This window comes from Mycteria americana, chromosome 1, assembly GCF_035582795.1.
Source record: "Mycteria americana isolate JAX WOST 10 ecotype Jacksonville Zoo and Gardens chromosome 1, USCA_MyAme_1.0, whole genome shotgun sequence".
Lineage (NCBI taxonomy): Eukaryota > Metazoa > Chordata > Aves > Ciconiiformes > Ciconiidae > Mycteria > Mycteria americana.
Genome location: NC_134365.1, coordinates 118,209,987 through 118,227,304, shown reverse-complemented (window position 1 = coordinate 118,227,304; position 17,318 = coordinate 118,209,987). Strand labels below are relative to the sequence as shown.

The 17,318-nt window shown below is 42.4% G+C and overlaps 1 protein-coding gene across 2 annotated transcripts in view; it reads left to right on the top strand.

Annotated features, from left to right (window-relative positions):
- GRIK1 (glutamate ionotropic receptor kainate type subunit 1) overlaps window positions 1-17,318 on the top strand; it is a 178,370-nt gene that overhangs the window by 100,852 nt on the left and 60,200 nt on the right. For both annotated transcript variants that reach the window (XM_075491848.1, XM_075491849.1), the window contains one exon: window positions 7,388-7,569. In XM_075491848.1, the coding sequence (XP_075347963.1) occupies window positions 7,388-7,569 (182 nt within the window). The remainder of the gene's footprint in view (window positions 1-7,387; window positions 7,570-17,318) is intronic.

Below are 17,318 nucleotides of genomic sequence, written 5' to 3'. Positions count from 1 at the left end.
AACTGATAAATATTCTAGTGTGGGGCAGATTAAGGATTTCCCCTCTCAACGAGGGGTTGATCTTAAAGGGGACGCATCTACAACCCAAAAGTTCAAGCTGCAGCATTTTTAATGTAGAGACTACCTTGTTCCTTGAAACTGTCTCAGAAACAGTCAACTCACTTGTCACCTGGGTACCGAAGACTGAATCTGAAAGTTGCAATTCATGTAAATGTTTCCAGCCTGGGACTCTCAACTTAGAGAAGATCATTCATTCTTTGTCACAAGAACCTCCCCCTGGGGCACACAGTAGTCATAGCTGTCCAGCGACATACCACGGACAATCAGGATCTGTAACATGTCCCTTTTTAGTCACAGAACAACAACAATTAAAAAAGATAATAATAAAACCATTCTTGGGAACAAGTGATTTAAAGGCTAATCAGAGACTAAGACTTTTTTTTTTTTAATACACAGAGACTGTGGAAGAGTGTCGATGTTATAAAGAAGTCCAAGCCACTGTTGGATGTCTTTAGCAATAGGCTAGAAAAGATAGGCTTTACATATCTACTCCTGTAGCTGATACCGTATATTGTACCAACAGCCAAAATATTTCGGGCAGCATCATTTGCCTTACTGGAGTGGGAAGATATTGTTTCTGAGAAATATATTAGCTGCTCTGGTGATTGAGAGAACTGCGTACCTAAACTGCTCTCAGAAGGAGTCCTGTCTGGCAGGATTACACACCAAAATTTATTCCAAGCCTGACTGCAGAGAACATAATCTCTCCTACAGTGCAGACTCAGTCGTGGATTAAGGGTCCATAATCTGGCTCCACAAGAAAAGGTTTGCATGTAAACAAACCATTAAAAGCTCAGACACTTCTATAGCTCTCCCATCAAAACACAGGAAACGCTAAGCAAGGCCTGCAAACTGATTGTTTTTTGCAGGGCACAAAGTTACAGGTAAGGGCACATTCTAAGCAGCAGAAAAGATTTTCTTGGATTTTCTTTCATAAGATTTTCAAAAGATTTTCTTTCATATCTGTAGAGATGAAGAAAATAAAGCCAACAAATAAGACTTACACTGACAGTTATTCCACTGTAAACTCTCACCATCATCCTTCAACGCTGTCTTTTTATGGTGAAGGTGTAGCTGAACCATACGCATTTCTGAAAAATCCTGTTGTGCATTAGTGGTCATTGGTGCAAATTAAGCACTTCACTGTCAACCCCACTCTGAGACTTGCATTCCCCTTTCTCTTCCCATTGCTCACAGAAATACAGCACCTTCTAGAGCTCTACAGATGTGCAGGTAACATTTAAACTGATTCTTTGATAACGGCATAAAACAAACCTGGATGAGCCATGAGCTCAGGTATCTGCCTAAGCCTTTAAGGGGAGTATGCAAAAAAAAAATCATGCCTTTTAAAATCACATTGTAAAAACATGTCTGAAAGACAGAATTCTGCTAAAAAAAACCCAAAACTCAATTTAAGGCTAAAAATGTATTTATTTCTGCACTGTTGACAGCACAAAAGAAGCATGTTTCCTCCTGGATCCAAGAGGCAGGTCTCAGTGCCAATGTTCTGCTCACCTTGGACTCAGAGAGTACACCAGAGGGCTGGAGGTAGAAGAGAAAGAACATCAGGCTGCGCTTACTGCAGCGGTCTGCTTGCATTTCCATTACAATGGTCTAGCTCAGCAGGATTTCTGCTGGACTCCTAGCACTGTATGCCAAAATATACTCATGGATAAACAAGTAGAGGTCTTTTTCAGCCTACCCTATTATCAGATTAGCATTCCAAAACAGTAAGTGCTGTGTACGTGTTCAATTACAAAAATGACTGATATTAAAAAGACTTCATTTGCAGAGATATTTACAAAATAAATTAATCATCAATCATCTTATTAACTTGGAGTCAGGAAAGTAAACAGGTCAACTTTGATCAATATAAATAGTCTTTGGATTTTGGGCTAGAGTGACGCCATTTAGCTCAAGCTCTTATTATTTCTCCTCTCTCATGTTTGACATTGTTACACCACAAGAAGAAAAAACATATTAACCTATTTTTTTCTTAGAGACTAATTGTATGTGAAGAGCAGCTTCATTCCTAAACAATGAACTCATAGCTGTAATAGGGAACTTCCGGTGATCCATACCCAGATTATTCAGGTTGAGATCAGCCCTGCTCCAGGTTAAGAGTCTATTTTGAAGTTTAAGTGTGGAAAATCCTGCTTTCATCCTTCATACTACAGCGCTGCTCCAAGCCCACGTACCATCACGGCCAGCTCCAGCATAGAGGCCACATATTGTGCCAGTTTGCCAAGCTGTAGTTGCCCACCTCCTGTAGTTATGGTTTCCACTGCTGCATGGACACATCCATCAACAGAAATGCAGTTACTAGTCTGGACGGAGCAATGTTAAAAAAACCAGTTCATCTGAGTGAGCTCATGTTTCCAAATGATCCGGATCACTTGTGCCTACCCTCCTTATCTCAAACACTATTTACTATGCTGCCAGTTTTTGTCATCCAAATGTTTTTCAGCCATAACTTTTTTCCAGTCGATGATTTTGGAGTGCATACAGAGACAAGAGCACTACAAATGTCTGAACGGCTTAGCACCAACCTTCACAGACCTCCGCTGTTTAATCAGGCTTTCTCATTGACATCTGCTTTTTGAGATCTGGCAAATGATTATTTAGAGTCCCACATTTTTCATGAACAGGTTGCATGATATATGAAGATGGACACCTCCCGGGGGCAAGTGCTTTACATCTGGGAAGCTACCTGTGTCAACAGAACTTGTAACACCAAACAAAGGCACTTGGTTTGATACAGAGCTATCTTCCCTTGACAGCTTAACATCTCTCTTAATTATAGTCCCAAGTTTTCATTCTTCAGCATTTTACCACCACATCAGCTTTACTCTTAGCTCGTCCAGTGCGTACACTGGGGTAAGCTGTTCTATGTTATCTCACATGCCCTTTCTGATATTGATGAAACACTAGCACTTTTTTCCAACATTCTAGAATTCATTCAAGGTTCCAATAGTTATCACATTAGTTGTTGAGTGTTAGTAATCTACTGAATGGACTCTATAGGACTGTCAATTATAAGCAAATTTTATATAAGCAGCTCTAGAAAACCTGCAACCAATAGCGCTAAAAATTACAATTGGAATAGGAAGTACTTACTCATCCTTCTTATGAAATATCATGTTAAATGGTACCAAACGTTAAACAACTTTACTGTCTCCTCCGAAGAGACCTACAGCAGTTATAAAGCTTGTATTTTGTTCCTAAAATACATTTGCAACATTTCTTCATGTTTCCTGAGTTGAGCTGATCAGATTTTTACCCTCCTGAAGTCTCTTAGACTTCAATATAAATAAGAATAATAAAGCATACTACAGCTGATTTTTATTTCTAATTGCTGTCCTTACTGTGCCATTGAAAGATGGACTTTCAGCCAAAGTCATCTTTCTTGATAGTAAATTAATGGCTTCTGACTATAGAGTAAATATTTATTTAAACACCTCTTAGCTTTCTCTCTCTGAAATTCTCATCCCGCTCATTAATGCTTATAGCTTTCCAATGCTAGGGAAAAATAAGACTGCTAAGCAAATATATTTATTTTTCAGGTTGAGACTGTGCTCCTTGCTTCCATATTAAGCATAATCCATGTTATGTTCAGAGTCCCCAGGCCACAATCAGCCTTCATTCTAATTATTAATTCCTCTTTATTTTTCATCAAGGTGTTCAAAAAGAGTTAGTTTATATCCAGTGCAATGCCTTTGGTGTAAGGCAAAAAGTTGTCTCCTGGAGTTTAAAGACGATCTAATGAAGCCTTGCAATAGTCTGCATGATACATCGAGCATGCATTTCCTAAACTTAGGTACCATAAATTATGGTTTGTCTTTCCACATGCTAGAACTGGGTAGACGTACTGTTCTGTGGTTTAATCCAGTGGTTTGTAATAGATCCCTTCCAATATCAGACTTTTGCACTTTGTTATTTGGCACATTGATCAGACGCATGACTTTGTCTCAGTTATCAACAGCTCAAACAAAAGGAATAATACTGCCTTCAGTGCGGGTCTGACTCTGCTTTTGATCTGTCTTCCCTGAATTCAGTAATTTTAACCTACCAGGTGCTGAGAAGGGCAACTACATCAAATTCCTCATCTTCTGTAAGAATTCCTGACTTTCCCCACTTGTTAGCCTGCTCTCCCACCATTTGTTTAAGGCTCAGGGGAAACAAATCTTTTCGTCATATCAATTCAATTAGCTTGCACAGGGCAGAATTTGAGTTCTTAATGAATTTGCTTTCTTTGAACTTGCGGTTACAAGAGACATCTAACTTTGCTAACCTTAACATAGTTTTCTAATAAAAAGGAGTACTTTCTCCCAAAGCAGTAAAAGCATTTATTCAATTTTAAGTCTGGCTGAATTACATATGCATTTTTTTAATTTAAAAAAAAAAAGAAGGGAAATGGGGAGGTGAAAACTTTCTACCGACACACACTACCACGCTTACTGCCATTGTGTATGATCATTTGCCTGTTGGAACATTGTGTTTACGTTAGGCATGTTTGAACTCCTAAATACATCACATAGAACTTGCAGTAGTTCTAGACATCATGAAATGATATGAAATATTCAGACTTTCGCATATTTTAACATTTTACTCAAGTGTCAGAGTAAACCATTTCTCTTGATCAAACCACTAGTTGAAGTTGGAAATCCAACCTCAAAGCTTACTGCATCCATCAAGGTTAGAGCCCACAAGGTAATTCCTCGACAATACAGAAAAATCCCGACCCTGTTTCCAAAGGAAAAGGGGAAAGTGTTTAGATGTCTAGATAAAAGGCAGCAGACAGTAGGCCAAGAAACTTAGTGAAACAAGTCTGGTTTCCATCCTGATAGATTTTGTTTCGAAGCCCTAAATTGAACCATTCCTCTCAATAGTACTGGCTAACACTGCCTCCAGGCCCTTCACGCTCAGCCACCACAGCTTCCACCTGGCTGGACTCTACAACATCTTTTCTACCCAAGGTCCTGCTCCAGCACAGACCTGCGTCACTGTTCGGGTCACATCACCCACTTTGCAGAGACGGGGCCGATGCCCAGGATATGTCACTTCTGAGCCCTTCCCAGTTTGGCTGCTGCTTCCTTCCCAACCTCATGGGCAGTCCGTGATGCCTCCTGCCTGTTGCAGGCTGAGCTCCTGATGGTCTCACCAAAGGAGAGAAAAGTGACTGCCCTGAGCACTGCACTTGCCCAGGTCTTCCCCATTCCCCCCTTGGAGTCAGACTAAGCACTTCACATTTAAGATTTGTCCCAAATCAAGACTTAGTGGTATCATGTCCAAGGGTTTGGATTTGTTGAGGAGGAGGAAGAAGAAGGAGAGCACTGATGATTATTCCCCTGTACTATTAATTATGCTGGCAGTCAGTTGATTCAGGCTTTTGCCTGGTCCTCCAGAAAAATAACTGCAGTTCTTTTCACTGCTTCTTTGATTTCTTCAGTACACCGTAGCTAGGCTTTACCTTCACTTCATGTGGCAGTAGGAAGTGATGGGAAGTGCGAGGTCCAAGTCTCATGTGACTGAAGTAGATATTTTAAGGCACACAGCATTTTTCTTCCCCCAAAAAGGAGATGGAAGTGAGTGGGCAAATCCTTTTCTTCTGCTCTTCGCCACACTTGCACTTAAGTACTTTTTGTTGCTGGAAAGAGGAGCAACAGTACACAGTCTGAGGCTGTGGATAAGACGCAAGATTCCCTGCATGCTGGACTCTTCCTCCCAAATCTCAGATTTACCTCTTAGAGTCGCCATTCGTTACAGTGGCCATGACACTGCAGTCAAGGGCTGAACACTTGAGTGCATGGTACAACCAAGCTACAGCTTTACAGCCAGATTACATAAACTCCCCTACTTGTTAGTCAGTGTTGGAAGCATGTGCCCCGTTCTCATAATAATGAGCTCAATTTTTTTCATATTTACACAGGCTGGCTTCCAGCCAGGCTCCGATCTCACAGCGCGTGCAGTAATTTACATTTGAATACTCATAATGCTTAATATTCTGTATTGATTGTTGATACTTGAAAACCTGCAAAGAACAGACCCAGCATTGCAGGCGGAGGGCAAGATTAGTTTTTTCAAAACACATTGCCAGTACTTGAGTGAAAGCCAACAGTCCTCAACATAGCAATCACTCACTAACCTCAGGAGAAATAGGAATGCTTCGTCTTGCCTAATATGTACCATTGGACCATTCAACCAAGGACATTCACGCACAAGACAAATATATACCCACTCCCAGCAGGAGAGTGATGAGTTTTTTCATATTAATCATTTGTTTGATTTTTGTTCAAGAAGTGCTTCTTGCCTGTATTCTCTCTCTCTTTACGCATATTTTAAAGACAGCCTTTTACTTTCACTCAGCAGGAGATCACGAGTTTTTTGTGGGTAAACTACATTCATGGATAATGAGAAAGAGACTGTAATCACACACCTCAAAGAGCTCTTAACTATCTTACTTTAGTTTTGGAGGCAGTACAAATTACATAGGAGTGCTGAATTACCTAGTAGAATTGCACTGTGTTTAAATACTTGGGCAAATCTTCAACTGGTTGAGCTCCACTGACTTCAAATAAGCTGCGTAAATCTGTACCAGCCAAAGACATAGTCTTAAAAGTCATGTTCTTGTGTTTACAAATGTAGAGCTGGATCTCAAAATATTTCGGTTCTTTATAAGATCTCAGACTTGCTGAGTGACCTTACGCAAGTCACTATGCCTTCAGGCTTTTTGTCTCTCAACTGTTGATAAGAAAAGTTTAAGGCTCCTCCTCTGGGGTATTGCAATGTATGCTGAAATGAGGACCATGAGAGCCATATGGATGGCTATTAAGAATAATTATTGGTAAGTGCCACTCAGGCTAACCACTGGCTTCTAAGAGAGCCACAATGGAGGTGCCGGCCATCGAACATTTTTCTCCCTCTATCTCCCCTCATCTGCTCATGCTTGACATTAGGCAGGAAAGTTAGTAAGGAGGTTTCTTCAATTCTCTGTTCTTGTTGTGTAATATTGAAATAATAATTTGCTGCCAAGGAATAAGCATTATGTCCTTTTTGCAATAAACTGTATCAATATAGCATCAATACAAACATATCCCATAGTCAACGAATTAAAAATACTTTTCAGAATATTTAGGTGTTGAAGCCAAGTACAACCATGAAAAGGAAAAGCTATAACAATATTAGTTAGGAGGCTGGCAAATATGAAGCTAACAACTACCCTTTGGGTATGTGGAATATGTTGGGACTGATAAGAGACCCTGTTTAACTGACAATAAATACTCATTGCACAGAATGGTTAGTTGTATAATTGCATATCATTTTTCAGGTCTAATTCGCCTGCAAGAGCTCATCAAAGCCCCTTCTAGATACAACATTAAAATCAAAATCCGCCAACTGCCCTCTGGGAATAAAGACGCCAGGCCTTTACTCAAGGAGATGAAGAAGGGCAAGGAGTTCTACGTGATATTTGATTGCTCACATGAAACAGCAGCAGAAATCCTTAAGCAGGTAAGGGGAAAGGGGTGAAAAAGCGTGACATTCATTTTGTATCTTGAAAGTTGTCAGCCTCTCTGGTTTTCATTTTCTGGGAAACACTAAAACTGAATGCATTTACCAGTTAGGCCATAGCCTTGTTAATACCAGGGACAGAAGTTACAGAACGTGCAGCAGCATCTGAGCACTCCACAAGACTTCAGGGCTTCACAGAGCCATAAGGACCAGCAGCAGTACTGATGTCTGAAGAGAAGCCCATAGATATCCCGCAGAAGGAAATACGCATTTCTTTTTAATACTTCAGGTTCTGCTTGACTAGGAAGATTGTTGCATTTCTTTTAGCTTGTCCTGGTTTAATCAATAGAGTTTTTATGTCTTCCCCACAAAAACCAAAAGAGCCCATTTTGGAGTGCTTAGGGAGCGGCTCGTGTTGAGCTGCTGCCTCCACAGAGGCTGCACATCGGGCTCAGTGCTGACTACAGTAACAACAGGGCATTAATCCACTGCAGACAAGAGCGTAACTCTGCATTCATATCCCTGTAACAAAGCAAGATTTGGTCTGCTGGCACTACCTCATTACATTTTAAACTCTGGTACAGCAAGAAGATGGAACGGAGACAGTGTCAGAAGAAAAACGTATACTTTAAAACAGGAAGAGAGGCTATTGTGCAAGGATTGACATAGGCCTGACCTAAGCACGAGAGCTGGACAGCCACACAAGGCAAGGACAAACACCACAAAGCCTGATGTTAATGGACTGGGACGTTAGCAGGGGCACACAAAGAGTGGTGTAAATTAGAATTTACTGTTGCCACTTGCTGTATATTTCTAGACAATCAAAGTCTAAAACGCTGGCTCCTGCAATTCATTGAACTATAGACAATAATTCCAAACAAGTAATACATTGTGAATGTCATTTCCCTTTTTGCTGCAATTGTAGGTATGAGGGGTTGTTGTTTTTACTGTCAGTCGGTCTGATGGGAAACACTGATCCCAGAAGACCACCAGAGAGGTTCCACTGATCTAAATGCACAGATACAGGCTGTCCCTTAAAGGTTAAAACCTATGCTTCCATCCCAGAATGTTTTGCTGAAATACTTAAGTTATGCAGAGTAGCGTTCTGTATCCAGGTAAGACAGACAACTTACTGGTTGCATTAGTCTGCGGAGCCTGAAACCATCCTCTCCGCACTGGAGAATCTTGGTCCTGGGAATACAGACTTGCAGTATGGTGTCCTAAATCAGATGCACTACAGCTGAGAGCAGCACACAAGTTCCCATGAGCTAGTAGGGTTAGAGTTGCTGCTGTCAGGAAAGTTGGCCTGTACTAAATTTTAGGATTTTCTCAGTGCAAGTTGTACATTTAAGCTACAGCAGGGCCAGATGCAGGCATGATGTTGGGAACGTGAGGGAAGAGCAAGGGGAGAGTGCGCAATCACACAGCCGCTCTCCCACGTGATGGGGAGCGCACCGTAGCAAGCGGCATTAATTGGGAAGGGGGGTGGGCAGGAGAGCTGCTGTCCCCTGTAGGGCTGTCCAAAAACATTAAAACATGACAGCAGGAACAAGCTGCTCCAAAATGAGATTTGTGGGGGAAGAGTTAAACTGACAGCACAAATTTTCAAGGATCTGTGAGAAGAAAGTACAGATGTCTGGCACACTGCAGGAGGCATAAAGCTTCAAATATACCAGGCTGAGTATGAAAAAAAAAATAACCTTAGTGTCAAAAGAAGAAGAGGAAGTGCTAAAAGATGCACTAAGACAGGGCAAAGTGGAAGAACAGTTTGTGTGGGAAATGGATCAGGGAGACAACTGGCAGGCTGCAGATACAGATGATGCTCTCCAATGCCTTAAGAACTCAGAGAAGGATGGTGAATGGCAGTGTGGGAGAAAACAGGAAAATTAAGAGAGGTACACCTGTGGGTCAGAGCTGCAGGGAAGGAAGCAACATAAATATAGGCTAGAAAGAAAAGGAAAATGGCTTTTATATGAGATAGTTCTGTGGCTGAATCTAGACGCTGGCAGCAGCAGCTGAGGTGTTGAAGTTCCTCACTGTCAAAGGCAGCTGTGAAATGTGAAGTTGTGGAGGGCTCTGAATTCATGTGGGACTCATCTGATTGTAGGTTAGCTACATGAAGTACCATGGTTCACATTCTCATCACTGCACACACACCCCCTATATAATTTTACACTGAATGAAAACAAGATATTAAAGAGAATACTACAGAAATTATTTTACGAAAACTCTGCAATACTAGTAGAGAGTATTTTTGACTTTGTAAATGATCCAATAGATATTACGGGAAAAATACATAACATTGTTAAATTAGATAAGATTTCTAATAGGAGTAGGAATCAGAGCCAACAGTCACCTAAACCTGTCCCCAAAGCAACAATTTCTTGTCTGCCTACTGTATTTACAATAATGTAGTAGATGTTAAGTAGCCCATGCAGGAGAAGATAAAGGAAGTGGAGATTTGTAGTGGGTTGGGTTGCGGAGGGTATTTTACAGATTAAAAATGCAGCAGGGTCACACAGGGACATACCCACCATCGCTTACGCTCGGTTTTTGTGCCCTTGTTCTCCCTCCCAGCCTGCACAGGTTTCCCCCTCAAAGTTTTGCACAAGGGCCTGCATTCCCCCCCCCCGCCCCAAGCCCAAGGGTGACCCCTCTGCACCAGGATCTGCTCCATCTCCTTTGGCAATGCCCCAGCACAGGTGGGCAGCATCCCTCACCTCCCTCAAGCCTTGCCTATGCCGGGAAAGAGGCAAAAAGCCACCTCTCACCTGCTCCGGCCGCATTTCCCTGCTGGGGGGCAGCGAGGCATACCGCCAGCAGCACTTCTGCTGCCAGCCTGCCTCCGAGCTGAAGGCAAGGCAGGGCAGAAAAGCTGCTGCCCTTCTTCCAGCAGTGCCTGTGCCACCAGGGCTGGCAGCCGCAGCAATGGCTCTGCAAGCAGGGGCCGCTTGCGCCAGCGCTCGGGGGGCACTGGCTGTGGCACGGCTTGTTTCCCGGGAAGGGATGGCAAGGGATGCCCAAAAGGTCTTTCTGGGAGTGAAAGGATTAGCACATCCAGAATTACGTCCTGAAAGAGTCGGCATATGGAGCTGTGTTTGGGAGTGTGGAGCTACCTGACCCAGCCGCATTACCGGGCTGTGAGACCAGGGGAGGTGACCTCTTCACTTCCCCCCTTCAACCTTTTGTTTACAAAACAGCACAAAAGACAGATTTCTTCTCTTAAACGAGACTATCTTTTGCTTATTTATAGCTTCAACTAAAATACCATTGAGCCACGCTTCTGCCTTGTGCACAACAAGAACAGGAGAATCAATAACCTAATTTAAACAAAATACAAAGCCTGCACACAGCTAAATAACCTATTCCCTAAACTCACACATTTCCCCTTCTCTCTGACATGCTGCAGAGAGCCCAGGCTTTCACAGTCCCAGACCAGCTTAATGAGGCCTGGCCCTCTCCTCACTCGGATCTGGAAGGAGCAAGAGGAAATTGTGATTATTAATTGCTGCCTTTCCCAATAGTCACTTTGAATTTTCCCCCCATATTCCCTCAGGAGGGTTGGTAACCTCATGCGGCCGATGCACAGCAGCTAAGGGGGTTTTCCAGCTCTGTTGCCCGTACCAGGTAACCACCCAAACCAGCAGCTCCGCTGCCCAAAGTGACCTGCTCCACAGGGATCAGGATATTCCGAAATTACTTGGACCAGGAGGTTATGCCAGCAGGGTTTTCAAACCAGACGTACCACACCACACCAATGATGGAAAACGTTGCAGCTGGTCTGTCATTCCCATAGTCTACTTGAAAATCTTGGCTGCTGGAGCTTTAAAGCTGATGAAGGCTGAACAATTCATCTGACAAGGAGTGAGGTCTAGTAGACAATTAGATGCCAAAAGCAGGAGCTAAGTGCAGCTGTGGGTCCTTAAGGTAAAATTGTGACCTCCAAAGTCCTGCTCAGGATCTGCTTCAGCTCGGTAGGAGCCTCCCTGTTTGACTTCAGCATTGCCTGTCCTGCTCTGCTCCGAGGATGCCTAACATCTCTCTCCTTTCCAAGCCTAAAAATAGATATCCCTGAAAGAGTGGGAGATAATAAGGCACCCTCCAAACTTGCCAAAGACCAGCAGGACTGAGTCCCTTACACAAGGAAGTTGGAAACACATTCTTAAGGAAAAATCTGGTGGTTACAACATTTACCTGAAATATTTTGTGGACAGAGATTTGGTGCTCTCTATAGACTAGGTAAGCAATCCCACAAATCAGTTAAATCTAGCTGTTGCAAATTGCAATCTGGTTTATTCACAAATCTTCCAGTATATCCTGCATATACTGTATTTAGTCTGATATTGCCTTTTTGTATGAGGAACTTAGTTCAAGAGGTTAAGTTGTTATGGTTAACCTTCAATTTATTCTTCTAACACACCAATAGCTGACATAGATTTTACTGCTAGGCACACTCACCTCTCATAAATTATGTTGCTACTAGCCTTAAATTATCTACTCCTTCCTCCACACCTCTAAAATAAATTTTATGAAATGTACTGTATATTTAATCAGGTTTAGGACACTCACAGAGCATTTTAAAAAGACTTTCACTTTGTTTATGTTCACTTTCACTATGTGACAGACAAAGAGCAAAATAATTAATTCCGTTCCTACAGAAGTATGAAAACTAAGAAGTGTCACCATAGTATACATTCCAGGTACAATAATAAATGTGAGAATATAAAACTTCAGTTTCTGAGTATGCTCCTTCTAGTAACTTGACAGGTAGGCTGAAGCCCACTCTCTGCTAGGAAAAGGCAGGATTAGCTCTGTTCTCACTGCCACTGGAGAAATACCAGTGGCAGATCTCCACAGATGCCCCCGAGCCCCAGAGTGAGAAACAGAGACATACTCACCTCACTGGTTCTCCTCTCTCTTATTGATTTTGTAAAGGTTGCTGATGGGGGGACATCCTCTTCTGGCCAGCTGGTTACTGCTGAATGGCATCAGATGGCAAGAGCGTTGGTCCCTAGGGCATGCATGGGTTAAGACATCAGTAAAGACCATGGGCACAGACCATGGTCTGGCAGGTTAAGACCATGGTGTGGCAGGGGTAATTCATCTTGAAATTGGCAGTGCGCTTCAGTTCCCAAATGTCAATGTGGGTCACTATAGAAGTAAATGTGGCCACTGCCTTGGAAGCTTTATTCTGATACACCAGCATGGGCTGTAAATCAGAGTACTGTCTTTTGGGATCCTTGCCGTGTAACATCACAGCTGCAGTATGCTGAGCCTCTGCTGCTCTGTTCTTGTTAGCTGTGCTGTCTAGATGAAAGCTAAACCAGTTACATAAACTCCATGCAGTGCCACCCATGCTACATCTTGCACAGGCAGTTGTTCTTTGCTTCCTTGGAAGATTGACTGGGTGGTGCAAATGCAAGTAAACTTCCAAACTGAAAGAGTGCTTTCAGTCTTGGTACTGTAAGATGATGTCCATGCTGGAGTTTGAAAGGTAATGCTGCTGCCCTAGCTCCCTGGGATCTCTTCGGGAAGCAGAAGGAGCCAACCACAGCTGACTGGGACTCTGGGCCAACACATTTGTCCTGCCCTATTGCTATGGCCCTTGCTTCCAGCTGTGCTCCAATACTAGCGAAGTATTTTCAGGATGTATCTTGTTTCTTGACATGGCTCATGTCCATGTTGGAGGAACTCTATAGCAGTCCAGCTGAACCACTGCTGTGACTGAGTGGGATGCAGATTTCCAGTGAGTTAAGTCATGTCCAAGTAAAACTGTCTACAGAGAGTCCAGGGGAGCACTGTAAGTACAATATAAACCTTTTATAATGAACACTTGAGAGGCAAGGAGGCAGAGGGGCTTTTATTCATTATGGTGTATCTTGCTGATCTTCAAAAACAGTGGTGGTACTAATTAATTGGATAATGAAATGCGTTCATTTAATGGTCATGAAATTAAATAATAGCATGAGTGAGGAAAATGGAAAGTGAAAGCAAGCAAAGTATATGATGCAGTTCCTGCTAATATGCTTCACCATTGTTCGGGTTTCAGCCCGCCTTGAAGGAAGACTGACACTAGGTCTAAATGAGGCGGAGATTTTTTTTACAAGATGAACAAATGCATGTTGGAGCTGGGATATGATGCAAGCCAGGAACAGGGCACCCCAAGAGATTTACAGGCATAAGAGAGAATATTTTTATCCAGTTTCCGTCAGCTTGCCATACATAATTTGGCCACTGATACTTTTTCAGATTCACATTGCAGTTCGTGACCCACAACTAAAAGTACAGGTCTGTGAAAGACAAGGCCCAAACTTCTGATCCGAAATGGATAATTAGAGATGGAAGTCTCTTTATCTTACTTGTCAAAATAATCCATAATCCAACCATATCTGAGTTTGGCTGAAGAACAGATTTTATACAGGGTAGGATGGGTAGGAGGTCTACAAGAAGACTGGAGAATATTTTAGCCTGGTTTCACTAGTTTACATTCATCTAAAGTTCCACAGTAAGTAAAAGCTGTTATTATTTAAATAGGGCATTTATATCAGATGCATAATTATTTAAATAATTACATGCAAAGTTATTTAAATAGGAATGTGTAATGGAATCTCATTCTAGTTTCTCATATACATAAGCCAATCATGTTGCCTTTCCTTCTCTTTTCTGGGCTGTTGTGCTCGTTTTCTCTAGTGGGGAGGACACTTGCTCTGTGGCAAGAGCTTGTGCCGCTGCTTTGCAAGGTACTTCAGACTTGTCCCAGCCTGCAAGGAGTCTTTGCTCCTAATATGCTTTTATTGTTGTCTTGCTCCTGGTAGCTCTTAGAAGCTGCTTTCCCTGTATCTGCTGTGTTGCAAACACACAGCAGAAGACGAGTCCTTGCAACTCCTGTATTTACACTAATAGGAGCATCCAAGCCATTAAGGCCTGGGAGTCATTAATGCTCTGGGGTCTCCAGCATGATACTCGGCATTCCTCTTGCTTTTGCTTTAACTTGCCTTCATCTCCTGTTTTCCTAATACCATCCATCAGAGTGGGCATTTGGTACTGTCATTAAATTGTCATTCATTGGGAATTTTACTTAGTGGCCATGTTACCCTAAATCATAAATAAGTTATTATTACAAAGTCTTTATGATCCATAAATAAGAAGCACCCTATTTAGGTCAATCTACAGATCTAACTCACGTGTAACAGTGATGTCTAAGTGCTATATAACTGTTAACTAATTATCATCCTTAATGACCGTTAGAGGGGAGGACAACCAGTTAAGGCTGTTCTTGTGACCAATGCTAAGTGAGAGGGGAGAGCTCAGTGGCAGATCAGGGCCCAGCCTGGGACAGATCCAACATCAATTCTTATTCCTTAACCAGACGAGGACATTATTAAGGTGTGCGTGCCACTTACGAGCTCCCTTCCAGCTGTCTGTATCTTCATATCTTAATTGAGTCACCGTTAATATAGAAAATATAAAAGTGACATATTGATTAAGCTATCCTGGGCTGCTGCAATACTTTCTTTGGAAGAATTTCAGCGAGCATCTCTCATGGAGCCCTTGGGTGCAGGATCTCTGGCAAATCCATGGCACCCTTCCAGCAATTGCCATTGTGAACTTGTGCCTTGGTTATGGCAGATAACATTGCTGACTGAACCTCGCTTTTTACATGCAATTGCCTTTGTTTTTCAGGGCTTTTGGTTCTGTCTTTTTTTCAAAGACAATCCTGTAGCATGACTTTTGAAATCATTATTATTCACAGGTATGTGTGTGTCCTGCCAGCTCTGTTTATAGCGCATTACTTGGGAATCAATATTCTCATAAAAAGTTTTAATCAAAAATGTGTTCAGGAGGCAAACACTCCTCTCAGGCTCCTACCCTTGGATTTGTGAGGAAAGCAATAACTGGGATACCTTGGATTAACTAGCTGGTTACCCAGTAGCAGTCTAGCTGCAGCAGCACAAGCTAGGTAATGGTTCCCAAACATCCAGGCTACACACTTTATAATCATTCTAGTTAATGTATCTGTCTAGTTAATGTAAAGTTATATTTTAAGGCATTATATGGCTTAACATTGTCCTGGTTCTCCATTGTCTTACTATTTCTACACATGCAGATTGCAGTTTATATCTTCTGATAACAAAAGTGCAATGACCTGATATCAGCTATTCTATCTCAAGCTAGAATTAAAACTGTAATGAATCAATAATTTAAATCTGGGTATTTGTATCCTCCTGTTTACACTTATTTGTATTAACTTGCTTTCATACTAATGTAACGCCATGGACTAACTGCAAACTTCCTGTAGGGGACCAAATAAATTTAGGCATTGTTGTGGTTTAACCCTGACCGGCAACTGAGCCCCACCCAGCCGCTCGCTCACTCCCCCCCGGTGGGATGGGGGAGAGAATCGGAAGAGTAAAAGTGAGAAAACTCATGGGCTGAGATAATGACAGTTTAATAGGGAAAGCAAAAGCCGCGCACGCAAGCAAAGCAAAACAAGGAATTCATTCACTCCTTCCCATGGGCAGGCAGGTGTTCAGCCATCTCCAGGACAGCAGGGCTCCATCACACGTAACGGTGACTTGGGAAGACAAACGCCATCACTCTGAATGTCCCCCCGTTCCTTCTTCTCCCCCAGCTTTATATGCTGCGCATGACGCCATATGGTATGGAATAGCCCTTTGGGCAGTTGGGGTCAGCTGTCCCGGCTGTGTCCCCCCACAACTCCTTGTGCACCCCCAGCCTCCTCGCTGGTGGGGTGGGGTGAGCAGCAGAAAAGGCCTTGACTCTGTGTAAGCACTGCTCAGCAGTAACAAAAACATCCCTGTGTTATCAACACTGTTTTCAGCACAAATCCAAAACAGAGCCCCATACTAGCTGCTGTGAAGAAAATTAACTCTACCCCAGCCAAAACCAGCACAGGCATACAGAGGATTACCTGGGCTCAAACCACATTTGTATAACCCAGCAGCTGGTCTGTCCCCCATATGAAGCAATTGGGTTATTGCAATACAGTTTCAGCTCAAAAGAGACCTGCATTATAAAAGTCCTGCCTGGCCCCTCCTTCCCATAGCAGGGACCTTAGACGCAGACATCCAACGGCTCCAGGGAGCAGAACTGAGTCCAGCCAGGTCAGCTGGGAAACACAGAGTGCAAAAGTTTCCATTGATGCTACCATATATCACTTTCTGTGCGTAAATAGGGAAGGAACATCAGTCTCCAGGACTGCTAGATTGCTCATTTCTACAGGTAATAAAATAACTCTAAGAAATGGAATAGAAGAAAATTAATAAAATAAGAAATAAAAAAGGCAGTTTTGACATGTGAATTCAGTGGAGCATTTCAATAAAATACTTGCCTTCTGGCTTGATTTTTACTGGCTGGAAATGGTTTGGTTGTTTGTGATTAACACTGAGCTGTTTTCATTATCTACTGCAGCTTAGAAAGTTTAGGTTCTTTCCTTTTTTTATGTGAGGAATTGCCATACACAATCACACAACTGTTTTTCAGAGGCTTTTGCAATGAAAGAGAATTTTGGCAAGCCAAATCACACTATTTTCCCCTGTCTTTCAAACAGCTAAAAGTGTCCTAAAATACTGTTAATAGCAGATACTCGTTACTATGATCGAGACTGAATAACATTTAACCTTTGTCTGTGTTACTGTCATGATAATTAATTCTTCAGTAGTTTCCTAGCTCATAATTCCTCCTCCTCTTCACAAGATCCCAGAGAGGGCAAAATGGTAATAGCGTGC